Consider the following 13,889-nt stretch of genomic DNA (forward strand, 5'->3'; position numbering starts at 1 on the left):
TGCCCAAGACCCAAACTAGTGAAAACAGCAGATCTACAAGCTCACTTTATTTTCTTGAATGTTTGTTTGTGGATGTTTAAATTATTTCTGTGCCAGCTAGCTATTAGCATTTATGAAGTTCCCAGTGCCACCATCCTCGTTCACTTTAAGAGAAGGACACACACTTTAGTATCATTGGCACAACCACACACACACCTCTCGCCAGAAGCATTTACATGTCGGGAGCGACGCGGTACAAAGGCACAAATTACATCCGAATTTTGGATGGCAGAAGATCCACCAAGGACAGCTCTCCTGGATTCCGACTTATGGAGGTTTGAAAATCCTGCTTGTAACCAAGGAAAACGGAGATCAGATTTTACATCCCATAGCTGGTGGTGATGGGGTGTTGCCATAGCAACTGGACCCATGTTAAAAGCTGCCATGGGGCTCAAACATTATATAGTAACATGTTGCGCAAAAGTATAGCTAAAATAGCCGATCTACAAGGTAAGACGTTTAAAAAAAAAAAAAAGTGCGTTAAAGTGTATTGCCCAAATCTATACAGAGTGCTCAAAGGTGGGATAAAAAAATTGAGCCTATTTTAACCACTTTTAGTAGGTGTGGTAAATCGTCTGGAGGAAACCTCATATGTCCAAAACTGTGAATAGCAAAAGCAAACTTAAATTTGTGGATGTGCTACTTCTGACACACGCATGTGACGCAGTGTGATCAAATAGGGCGTTAAATTACGAAAAAAGTAAAAACACAAAAAGTTAGAATATGGAGATAAGGTTTAAGCCACTGAAAGTTTTACAAAAAATAGGAAAAAAAAGCTTGACTAAATATTTAGATCCATTAGAAAACAGGTTCCTTCGGACCTACAAGGTTTCCAGCCGACAGCGAAGATACTGGACTCTTTTGCCGACACATAAAAACCTTGTTAAAACTAAGACAAAAAAACCTCGTTAAAACAAAAAATGTGAATAATACTTGAATCGTGACGTCCTGCAGATAGTGAGAAAACAAAACATTGACTTTCATTTAATCAACAACTATAACAGCTACACAACTGAGTCAAATGCAAAGCGAGCAGCCCGGAGGTGGAGGTTAGAACAGAAGATATATATGTACTAAATGTACACATAATTTGGAGGAAATATACACATATTTTACAAGAATGCTATATATTACACGGGAAGGAAGCAAAACAAGGAACAATTGATCTGTAAATGTTTTCTGTTTTTGTGAGTATGCCATGCGCAAACAGTTCTGTCTGCAAGAGAGGCATTAGGGGGCTGGACGATACAGGCTAAATGAAATATCATATGATTTCTTTTCCTCTTTTTTTTACAAAATGCCTCAATATCGATATAGTGTAATGGTTGTAAATGTTCCAATATAGCAAAATAGCCATTATGCAAATTATTTGAACATTTCTTAAATTATAAATTAAGGCTTAAGTGATTAAAACTGTCCAATACAATACTTACGATATCCACTCCCAGACGATTTCTAGTCGAATATCACAATATCGATATAATATCAATATATATCGCCCAGCCCTATGAGGCATGACAGGGGGGAGGGGGGGAACAAATACGACAACGTAAAACTTCTTCCTTATGTCATTGGTTAAAACTAAGCATCAGTTTCTGCTTCAACCACTTTCACCCTGGCGTACCTGTTTTTGGGCAAGTCATTATAGTCAAAAAGTCTTCAAAATCTTTGAATAATCTTGAATTATTTCGATAGGATTTAGGTTATAGCAGACCTATGTACATTCTGTCATTATAGGCAAACATTTTAAAAACTCAAGGTTTCCCAATTTTTTCAGAAACATCAACCATGTCTCTGACAGATCTACAAGCCCACAACAGCTTGTGAGCTTGTAGTTCGGCTATTTTCAAATATCGGATAGGATAAATCGGGCGTATTTACGTGCGGTGATGGTGACATGATTAAGCAGTGGTTCCCAACCTTATTTCCATGGAGAAAACAGAGGTATGTCTGCCAAAAACTGAAACCCCGCCCCCTACACACTATATAGTTATCGTACGAAGAACAGCGAAAATAGCGAATCAACACAGCACTCCACGGTGTGAGCTTGTAGTTTTCTTTTGGGGGGAAATCTTGAAAAACCTCAATATTTAACTATTTTGGCAATTATAATGTCATGCACAAAATGGGGATGCCAGGTTGAAACTGGATGAAAGAAAGTTTAGAATTTGTGCAACATGTTTAAAAATAATTTGATCAGGACGCGTCCTGCCCAAGGGGCCCCCAGACCTCAGGTTGGGAACCACTGGATTATATAGCACCCAAAAAGACAGAATGTTGGATTTTCCACAGACACCCCATAACTCAGGGAGTGTACAAATGGAACCACATTTGTACAGGCCTGTAAGGGTCCATTTGGTTCCTAACTATCAATCATTTAGCTGGGGACCCCCAGGAACCCGTTGGGGGGGGGGGGGGGTCCCTGGAATCCCACATTGACAATCCACACCAATGATCTGTGACACAACCGGTTGCAACTTTGCAAACTCGTGCATCAGATTACCAAAACTGTATCGACCCCCAATGGAGCAATTCAGACCTCTGCGATTCTTCGGTGCAACGTATTTAGCAAGGGTTCGGTTGCATCGCTAATCATTGGTGCGGACTGGCCTTTATGGCACACAAGCAGCCGGAATGTTGGGAGTTCATTCAGTCAGTGTAAGGTTCATCGTGCTCATTGGCCAGCCCAGGAGCACCAATGTCATCACCGTGGACCCCAAGTTCGTTACGCATTAGGCTACGGACCCCGACCCCCCCCCCATAACTCCAAGAGCGTACAATTTGCACACTGAGTTACAGGCCTGTAAAGGTCCATTTCGTTCCTAACGATCAATCATTTAGCTGGGACCCCCCCTGGAAACCACCTCAAGGACCCATTGGTGGCCCCAGATCGCACTTTGAAGGTGGTTGAGCACCAGAATGTTTTGTTGTTCCCGATAGGTGCAGGGGTTCTTGTTGCTCATTGGTCAGCCCAGGTGCACCAATGTCATCACCGTGGTGTACTCGTGCTGCAAGCTGTCCGTGTCGGCGTCGCACAGCGTGTAGTCGTCCTTGACGATGCGGTCGCAGCCGATCTCGCCGTTGCCGAACAGGCCGAAGAGTGGCGTGTTGGGGAAGACCTTGGTGGAAAGTAACTAAGGTTACTTTTTTTTAACTATACTTGAGTGCCTGTTTGTCAGTGCTTTGTACTCATCGTTGCCGTTGGGCAGAAACCTTGCATCTCCATATTTTTACTTTTTGTGTTCTTTCGAAAATTAACGTCCTACTTGAGCATATTGCAGAATCACACAAAAAGGTATTAAAAGTAGCAGATCCACAAGCTTGCGATGAGTTTTGAGCTTGTAGATGTCTTACTTTTGCGGTTTTTGAATTAGAATAGTGAAAACTAACAGTTTTGGACATATGCGGTTTCCACACGACAGACGTACACTACATCTCAGAGGAAAATAAATGTGCTTACAACTTAACTTTACTAGTTACTTTGCACATTTAGATGAATCATACCAAACAAGTGGTAAAATTGGTATTTTATACGTCAGGTTAGTTAGTAGATCTACGCCAATGGCGTAGAAAGTGACCCAACGTTTGGTTTCCATCACTGACCTTGCGGAAGGCGTCGGCCTCCACATTGCTCTGGTTGTAGTAGTTGTGTCCGCGGCCCACGCAGGCGAACATGAAGCCCAGGGTGTTCCTCTCAGGCAGCTTGGCCGCCTTCAGCCGGCGGATGGTGGCCTCGGCCGCCTTGGGGCTGCTGACGTCCTGCTCCAACAACACCGAGGCGCCCTGCACCTTTGGACCGCTCAGGGTGACGCCCACCACGCCGAACGCACCCTGACTGCAGCTGGGTGGAGGGGTTAGAAGGATTTATTCGCCACTCATTCATATTAGGTCCTTGACAACCACCAATTTGACTTGGGCCCCATCTGAAAATATTTTGCCAGGGACACCCCACACCACATTATGGACAAGCCGCAGCTATCAAATGCACAGCTTGAAAGCTTTAAAACATGTTGCATTTCTGTTTTGTAAATCTTTTGAAATAATTCCAAACAAAGTGTAGAAAACAAAAGCAAAAGAAAAATGGGACCCACAAATGGGTCCCGAACCACTGTTTGGGGACCAGTGCACTAGACTGGGATAGATAATCTTTTCCGATAATCAGTTCCGATCTATACTGGGGTTTTCTGAAAAGTTAACAGTTATGGACATGCAACATTACAGCGACGGCATATATAGTGCAAGAACAACATGTGGTTTTGTTCCAAAATAAGACTAATAAAGCTGCTGTATTGTGAGAAGGCAGGGCTGTTTACAGATGAAGGCGTTTTGACCTGGCAGCTCTGTCATTGTTCTTGTTCAGAGCTCTGGTCGCCCCGGGGACGGAGAAGAGAGAGAGAGAGAGAGAGAGAGCAGAGCACCATGGAATAATGCTGATATGTCCAGTTTCTCTGGAGTCACGTAGAGGCAGAGCAGCTCTCGTCAGCTGCTGGGGAACAAGGCTATTGTACTCCAATTTAGTTTCAGATGGCTCAGATTACAGTTACACAGACTGGAAAAGTGTATCCCCAGCGGCCTTCGCTCCCCAGATGGCTACAAGCTCATCCTCGCGGAAAATAGATTAGAATGTGGTTTCAAACACTTCGCAAGCCTTAACACACTGGATTACATAAAGCTCTTTACCTCATATATTAACCACTTAAGACCTATTTTATACTATAACTGACTGATAGCGCTCTCAGTGAATGTGAACGGAGCCACGGAGGTGCTAGACTAGAGGAAAGGCCAATGGGTTACCAAAACCACTAGGATTAATCCTTTACAGTCTATTAGATTATGAGAAAATGTCAAGGGATCAAATGGTGAGTGACCTTAAATTTAAATCAATGGAGTTCATTCTCCATGGTACAGCAAGGTTGCACACTAACATGGACCAATTTGAACATTCTTCTGAGATAAGTTGACCTGTGAACTGGATACTTTAAAGTCCCAGTCCACATGTCCCATAGTGTGGTTTACATCCCCCAAAAGGAGCTTGGACATATGAGGTTTCCCACCCGACAGACGATATCCAAAATGTGACTGTAAGCCTACCCATGCAGGGCTTTAAATGTAATTAACTGCAATTTTCAAAAACGAAATCTAATATTTTGGAAACATTTTAACAGTGTCATTTTCAGGGTCTACAGTCAGATAATACATATTAATTCGGGGTGTCCATGGCATGAAACGGTTTCAGAAGCAATGCTTGAAGCCCATCACACACCGTCTGCGACCGCCGCGCGTCAAAACAGCCGCCTCCATTATTTTCAATGAACCTATTGCACACCGGCGGCGTCCGACGCGCGCTGGCGCCTCGCCTGGCGTGACAATAGAACCAGTTCTATTTTCCAGGCGGCGCCGCGCTGCAATGCGTCGCGCCGGACGGAGCCGGTGTGTGTTGGGCTTTACTCACCACTGGCGTGGAGGAGAGAAGGCGCTCTCCACCAGTCCTCCAGCTACCAGAGCCTTGCTCTTGGCCAGCGGTTCCAGCACCTGGCTGAGGAAGCGAGCAGCACCAGACTTATACGCCTCATAGACAAACATCAGCACCACTCGAAGCTCTGGGTTGTCTACTAATCCTAGAGAGAGGAGAGGAAGCAATGAGAGAGGCGAACACACATACACAATTTTGGAAATTCATGGGCCAAGGAATTGCTTCAACTTAGGGCTGCAGATATATATATATATATATATATATATATATATATACACCTTTATTGAAAGGATAAGCCCCTTGAGATGTTGCATCTCATTTTAGAGGGGGTCCTCAAAACAGATACATTGTACAATACAGTTCACAAAACAATACACCAGTACAACCATACACACAGACAGGACAAAACAGAACAAAAGCTCTCCCAAAGATAGCTCCCACCCCACTGTTTCAACCCTAAATAGCAGAGTTCATATGGGGAAAAAGATATACCCTTTGCACAATAAGACCATGTTATTAGGCAAAAAACTAAACAAAACAAACAAGCAATACCAGCATGCCTAATGTGATAATAATGAACAGCAGCACCGAGCCAGCAGGGAACTGAAGGTACATACAGATCAGTCAATATGTTATAAAAACAAGGACAACTGCCAAGAAGAGTACGTTAATTTAGAAGCATGAGCACGGCGTTAGAAGGTGTATGAAAATTGATTCCTTAAATACGTTGAGGGAAGTGATTGATCTGAGTGGACTTGGTAGGTCATTCCAATCAGATGGAGCTTTAAATTTGAAGGCACGGCGCCTACTTTCCTTTTTTATCCTTGTGGGGACTGTAAAGTAGGGATGGTCCGTGTGTTTATTTAAATACATATCTCATCTAGTTTCCACAATGAATACATCTGGTTTTATATACGTATATGTTGACCTCGATTTTTATGACATTTTAAGAACTTTATAGCACTTTCCAAAATAAGTGCAGTATCTCAGATATAATTGCAATAGGCAACTATCCTCTTTGAAACAAAGCCCCCCTCCACACGAAGGAGAGTTAGGTTCAGGATGTGGTTTATTAAGTTTGCTATTAATCGATCGTTTCTTGCTTCCTCCTCTCATGACTGAAGCTGCACAGTCATTGCAAATGAAAAATATGTTGTCAGATTCAGAGACTGAATTAATTCCACACTGCAGACATTGTTTCATGCATAGGTGCGTTACCTCCATTATTTGATTAACCGACATGAGCAACATTAAATCAATGATTCTTATTTAAAAAAATTTAAAGACATTCTTTGGGGCTTTTTGCCTTTATTGAACCCTGTCAGGCTGGATTACCAGCGTAGGTGCCCAGACCACGCGTCAGGCCCAGGACAGTAAGAGGTTAATGTCGGTTTTCGATACATGTTCAGTTAACACACTTTTGCCTTGGACGTGCACGTATTTTATGTGCTAATGACGTGTATAGGCGTCGTTTGATCTTTTTATTCATATATAATTATGTATTTGTCAGCAGTGTGTCTGCAGTGTCTTGCGGCTCGTATCTCCTAATCTAGGGAACTCGCCATGGTTTTGACCAGATGGGCAATGTTCTGTCTTCATTTCTGACTTCAGCATGCCTCTCGTTTGGAATATTAACTCTTCTAGGAGAGACTTTAGCATGACCAGCATGAGGTAAGAATGGAAGATTATGCCTCCCGGTTTTGGGGGGGGACGGACGACGACAGGTGGTGGGGCTTTTCAGAGTAAAATCTGCCACATCTGCGTGGCATTCTAGCGCTTAGATTTTGAAAGATGCTGGCGGCATCCGTTGTGTTAATTGCCCCAACCCTACGACACATGGCAAACTCTGCCCCCGGGCACAGTCAACTGCCTTGACCTTGACATCTGACCTGCCTCCTCCAGGGCTGTTGGTGACATGGTCTTCTTGCAGAAATGGAAAGGCCTGATGTGAACTCCCTCCATACTGGGGAACATGATGGCAAACCCTGCCTCTCCTTCCTGGTGCTCTTGAGGAGGACCCGAGTGGGAACCACTGGGAGTCACTGGAGAAGAGACACAAGGTGAATTTCAATTAAAATATAGCGAGAAAAAAGTACTGCCGAAGCAGACAACCCGCAGCACTCCAGGTTAGAACAAAATCCTTCTAGGTGCAAGGCTCGAAGATACAAGTTGAAATGAAGAAAACAACAATAATATATTTCATATCAATGTAGATTATGTGGGAGATGCAACTGTCCCAGAGACTCCAAGCTCCTTTCTCGTCTTTGCAGTCTGTGCATGTCGTGTCCCTCTCGGAATGAAATATCAGGTCTGAAAAGTGAGTTTCTGAATCGTTTCCATGTCTCCACTCCGCTCATTCACTACTAGATGTTTACTGTCACCACAACATGGATTGACACTGGATTCTGTGCACCGTGACCTATAAGTCAAACGCATTATGACTCTTCTGACCTTGAAATGGCAACTCATTCAGTTTCTTATTGTAAAAGTGATTTATTGGCCTAGCAATAAATACATTTCAGAGTTTGGTTGCTGGAAAATGGCAAATAAAAATGAAACGCAGCTGTGTTAGCCCAAAGTTTAATTTCAAATATTTCTTAGTGTACACAGCACAGGGTTCTCAAAGGAGGGTCTAAGTTTTCTTAGACGCGAATTTTTTCTGAATGTTTTCCTTTTTTTTTTTTTTTGTGAGCCTCTAAGGCACCCGTCGCTTCACTCTGCCTTCATATTAGTTTACCATTCAATTAGCTGTTAGCGCGGCAGAAATAATCTTTCGTCTCTCCTAATCCAGGGCGCTCTCCATGGTTTTGATCTGATGGATATACTACGCGCTTCATTTCTGACTTCAACATGCCTCTCGTTAAAAACTAGAATTTAATGCCCGCTTCGCAGGCATTCATTCCAGATTACGTTGCCACGCACTATGGGAAGAAGGAGTTGACTCCACATGTAGTAACGGCGCGCATGTTGTAGTTGCATTCGTCCAAAGCAAACTTCAATTGAAATAAAATAAATGGTTTTTCATTTTCAGGTCATTAACGCTTTTCATGAGACAAACATAAATCTAAAATGCAATTTATAGCCTATTATAAAATCCCAGGTTGATATAATACACAATCCTCTGTGATCACCAACTCACCAGAACATCTCACATTAAAAATGTTTGGATTGTCATGTTTGAAAGTATTCTACATGCAACACTGAGCCTGTAAGCTGTGTGATGCTAACGCGCCAACACCGTTAGCATGGTCTGTCTTGGTCAAATAAAAAACGGGCAATCTAGACACACAAGGTTACATGAGTTTATAATGTTACATCGTGTGTTTCTGTGGTAAACAACTCACGTTAGGTCTGCGCACACTGTACGTTGCTATGGCAACCTGTCATCAAATGCTGCTAACGTTGTGGTCACCACTGTTAGCATGTGTGCTATCAGGCAAAAGCTGAGATAGATATAAAACTACTGGCCAAAATGTCATACAAAACACAACACCTAAAATCAGAATGTTATTGTGACCTATTGAGCACAAACAGACCATCATGATTTGCTTGCTGGACCTACAATTAATTTATTTGCATTAATTTTCCACTCGCCCATATAAATAAAAAGCAAGATGGCTGCCGATTGCGAGCGGAGAGACTGAGAGAGAGAACGCTGCAGTGACGTGTGAGCCGGGGGCGGGCCTGGTGTGGTCTGAGAGCTGGTGACTCTGATTGGCTTGCCACATCTTTCCGCACAGGTTTTCAATGGCTGGGCCGCACATCTTTTGGCCACGTGACCAACTTGACAAATGTTAAAATAGATTGCTTTGTAGCTTCTAGTGATATAATAGATTTGAGACCTAGGTAAGCTAACAAAATATTTATCCGTTTTCTTCTCCGGAGTAAAAGCGGTGTCTTTCTGGCACCCCAGAGCTTCTATTTTGAAGGAATCCCGGCACTGATTGTGTTAAAAGGTGACAGATGATGGCGAGCGTGATATGCCATCAAGAGCACACAGCTGATGAAATGTCACTTCTCCGTGGGACTGTGATTAAACGTACAAATGGAGAGTGCCACGACTGTAGTGGATGGGACTATTCATCAACGTAACGACCCGAGACATGCCGGATCCCTGCAGAGACCCCTAACGAGGATGCCGGATGGAATGCATGACACATTGACACATGCATGCAATGTTTTATTACATGTGACGTCACCAGTTTGAGCCCTGAGTCAGGACATCTGCTGCACGCATGCTGTGCACCATCCTCTCTCACCATGAACATCCCACCCAATACAGTGAATACACTGTGAATGTAAAGGTCATATTGATAATGATGTTACGGCCTGGCCCTGGAAGGTAGCCATGTATGAGACATGTCTACACTCTGTCCGGGCCTAATCTCACAAACTTTTTTTATTAGTACACATACTGTATGTTCTATACTTTTTGAAATATTTAACTTCAACCTTGAGAGGTCGCTGCCACGTTATGGTGCAAACAGCATTTTTTTCAGGGAAACAGGGAACCTTATGCAACAGAGATGTTGAAATGTGGAGTATGACCTCTAGTGGCTGATGATGTCTATAGCAGCAATTAGGGGTGAAATGAATAGATACATTTTAACCCCAGAGTTCACCATTCATGGTTGCGACTGCAGGTCACTGTTACTATGAAAACAGGAAGCCTGTAATGCATGCTTCCGTCACACGCTCTGAATGCAGAAGCAGTCACGCTTTCCTGTACTGCTGCTTCCGTCACGCTGCTACCTGTAATGCTTGCATGCTACTCTCTATGGTTACTCTTGCCTGTAATGCTGCCCTTTTTCTCCTCATGTGCGCTTTGAAGAGCCTTAGCTTGTAAGTTTTCATGCTTTAGTTGTACTTATACTGTTGCATTTCTGGATTTTGTGCGAAAGTGCAAGAAGAAAAACACTTACAGACAATTCCTGGTGTGGCGATGCCTATGAGGTCACATGCTTTGGGGAAAAGCATGCTCAGCTCCTCCACTGTGTCTGGACTATGACGACACTTTTTCGCTGCAAATAAAAAAGAATAACGTTAAAGAAATTGATCAATGGCACCAACTTTGATTCCCCACAACATTGTCTTAGCAATACTATTTAAAGGAAAAATGTGTGCAGCAGTTGTATAATGTTGTAAAATGTAATTCATGAGTGCCCCAGATGAAACCAAATGTGATCTGTAGAGATAACATATCCATCTGAGCCTCTGAGCAGTAGTAGTGCTGCAATACCTTTGTTCTGGCTGTAGCAGTATGCTTGTCCATTGAAGGCCTCACTGTCTACGATGGCCAGAACGGTTTTAGGCAACAGGAACACTTTCTGTACAGAATTAAAAAAGCCTCAAACTCATCACTATTTAATAGGCTGTTGCAAACAGCACTCATTGGCAGGCATTTCATAATATTGACTAGGTACTAACTAGGTAGTACACGCTTAATGTTATGTTTTAGTATATCCATTTGCAACTCCTTTTCCAACAGTTGGCTCCCAATGGGAACCGGTTCAGTTCTTTTTGTTTCTTGGTCCATGAGCAAGAGCTCCAACATTGGAACGTTAATTATGAATCGAGTGGGCAAAACCATACCTATATTAGATTGCTATCACCATGACACTTCCCCAATTGAGTACTTACACGAAGGCAATGATTTATTGTATTATAAATGTTAGTTTTAAATATGCAAATGAGGCATTATGTAGGAAACATACCGGTAATCAAAAATATAAAAAAGCTACTACTGTGGAAGGGTTATCATGTATTAATTTACTTGTATTGATCCTATAAACAATTTAATATACCGGTAGGTCTAGTTTTTCCCGCCAATTTTGGAGCTCTGGCTCATGGACTAAGAACCAAAAATAACTGAATTCCCATTGGGAACCAACCGGTGGAAAGGGCACCCGTAGGGTCCATTTGGAGAAAACGAGCCATGCTGCCCATAGGTCAGGAGCCTATGTCCAGTTTCTGTAGCACCAGGCAGCTACACCCACTGGACATGACACTAGTATGTTTCAGCGTTTTGTTGTTAAAGTAAGTTTTAACTTAAATAACTCTATATTCCCATAGCAATCATTGCTAGTGAGTGCTTGTTCAGTAACAGCCTGGGTCTCCCTATCTCTCCAGTTGTGAAAATACATTTTCAGTTAAGAATACCTGAATTTCATCCCATCAGGAGAGATATTAAACTCATACATATAGGATAGTGGATAAACAAGTTAAATTTTAATAATTGAATAAGACAAAATAGGAACTGGAACACTATCAAATTGAAGCTCATAAATCAGTAAGACGAGAAGCGACCTCACCCTTTAGGGTGCACACATCCGCCTGGGTGACAGCACACTGCAGGGGCGAGCGTTGGTGCTTTGGCATGTGGGCGGTGGTCAGATCAACATGGAATTAATTCTGTACTGGCCATATATGGAGTGTATCTTGAGTGTACAGGGTTTGATTAGGTCAGATCAACATAATTATGGAATGTCACTCAGAACAGGTCAGCTCCATATATGGAGATCTAAGGGGCAGTGTCTTGAGTGTACAGGGTTTGATGAGGGCCCAGGTAGGGCCGGGACTTAGTTCTCTGGCCTGTTGATAACTCTAGCTTTCGCCGGCTGCCAGGTGCGGCTGCACTAATAACGTGTTTATTTCTTTCGAATACATTATCTACTGCATGAATGAATATAACCATATTATAACCATATACGATGAAATGGGAGTTAAATGCTGCAATTTTTGCTGCGTTTTTCTCTGAATTGAGGTGATACGAGGTGAGTGGATGGTGAAAATTATCGTTAGCATATTAGCGCTTCTGACGCTAGAGAAGGTGATCGGCACTGGCTCGAAAATGGCCGATTACTACTTCCGATTCACGGGGTCTTCTTCACTGCCTTTTTCGTGCATTCTGTTGGCACTAACGCCACAGCGCCGAAGTCAATGGTGGCATGAAATCGGTTAATTTAAAAGAAGAAAAAAAAACGCAAAAAGTTAGAATACGGAGATAGGTTTCCGCACGACAGCAACGAAATGATAAAAGAAATCAGCGGAGCCTCAGTCCGTGCTGTACCTCCACCTCCTCGCCTAGACAGCTGCAGAGAGCGTGCACGTCTGCGTTGGAAGGACCGCAGGCCGACACCCACGTCAACTTCTGCTGGGTCCTGAGGACCCTGCGGGCACAGTTCCTCCATAACCTGCACACACTGAGCACACGTGGGGTTAACACAGTACCTCCATAACCTGCACACACTGAGCACACAGCACACGTGGGGTTAACACAGTACCTCCATAACCTGCACACACTGACTGAGCAGCACACATAGTGTAGGCCAGGGGTCTTCATAATATTGTATAATATATCAAGGTGTTGCTGTTGCATACTATAGTAAAGTTTTTCATAGATTGCTTAAAGGGACACATACAGAGAGTACATCAGAGACACTGGGCTCACTAATCAGAGATACTGGGCTCACTGCTACAATCTAAAATATCTAAAACCACACACATAAAGACCCCCAAGAAAGTGTTCTAAATCTTCTAATCTAAACGTCAATAACAAAAAAATGCGAAAAGGGTGAAGTGTCCCTTTAATAGACTTGTTTACATCAGTGGATGTTGGATTAATGTTATTAATGCGTATTTTCAATACTCAGTAAACTTGACCTTTCATTATGCACTTAGTCTACTCTTTTTTCTCTTTAAACCAAACCTCTTTGCTCACCGTTGTGAACTTATAGATCTGCTATTTTTGGCTAAAGTTCTCCTCAGAATAGGGATGATAGATCATGAAATTTCACTTAAACCCCATATGGTTGAGTGGAGTACCTCAGGGCTCTATATTATAATAGCGTATTTTCCGTCTTCTGTTATTGTGGGGAAAATCTTTCCCTTAAAATAGCCCATTTGTTTGTATTATTATTATGGTTATTGCCAATAACCATAATAATAATAATACATACAGTAGTCGTGGCTAATATATTGGATAGAAGTTTGACTAAAGCATTTATTCTTAGTTTAACTACTTAACGTCTGCTTAATATTTCGTCTGTTGTACGGCTACATTTAAATAGCAGTTGTTTTTTTTACTCAAGCAGACCAGACATGATAATGGGGGCGTTAGCTTTAGGTATTAGCATGCTAACCATGATGCTAACTCTCACAGGCATCCTGTTTCCTTCAGCTCACCTCGCTATCTGGAGCAGAGACTTGGTCGGCACGAAGGTGAGAATCCTCTCCACCACCTCGGCCACGTTACTGAGGATGTATTCAGCCTTGCTGTCCTGCTGCGAGCCGCCGGCAAACGACGGCCTCTCCTCCATGTTGGATGCTAACCTGGCTAGTGGCTAGGCTACCCACGGCTAACTAACTATGACCCTTC

General features: G+C 42.9%; 1 protein-coding gene across 1 annotated transcript; it reads right to left on the bottom strand.

Annotated features, from left to right (window-relative positions):
- Positions 1-992: 992 nt before the first annotated feature.
- On the bottom strand, positions 993-13,889 carry fbxo22 (F-box protein 22). Its single transcript, XM_080760521.1, has 8 exons — positions 13,697-13,889; positions 12,582-12,714; positions 10,752-10,839; positions 10,435-10,533; positions 7,402-7,554; positions 5,492-5,657; positions 3,643-3,880; positions 993-3,158 (listed from the first exon to the last, which is right to left on the bottom strand). Exons 1-8 carry the CDS (start codon positions 13,828-13,830, stop codon positions 3,006-3,008), a joined length of 1,164 nt encoding a protein of 387 aa, XP_080616647.1. The 5' UTR covers positions 13,831-13,889; the 3' UTR covers positions 993-3,005.

This window comes from Protomyctophum bolini (genome assembly GCF_963924005.1).
Source record: "Protomyctophum bolini genome assembly, chromosome: 1".
In the NCBI taxonomy this organism is placed as follows: Eukaryota; Metazoa; Chordata; class Actinopteri; order Myctophiformes; family Myctophidae; genus Protomyctophum; species Protomyctophum bolini.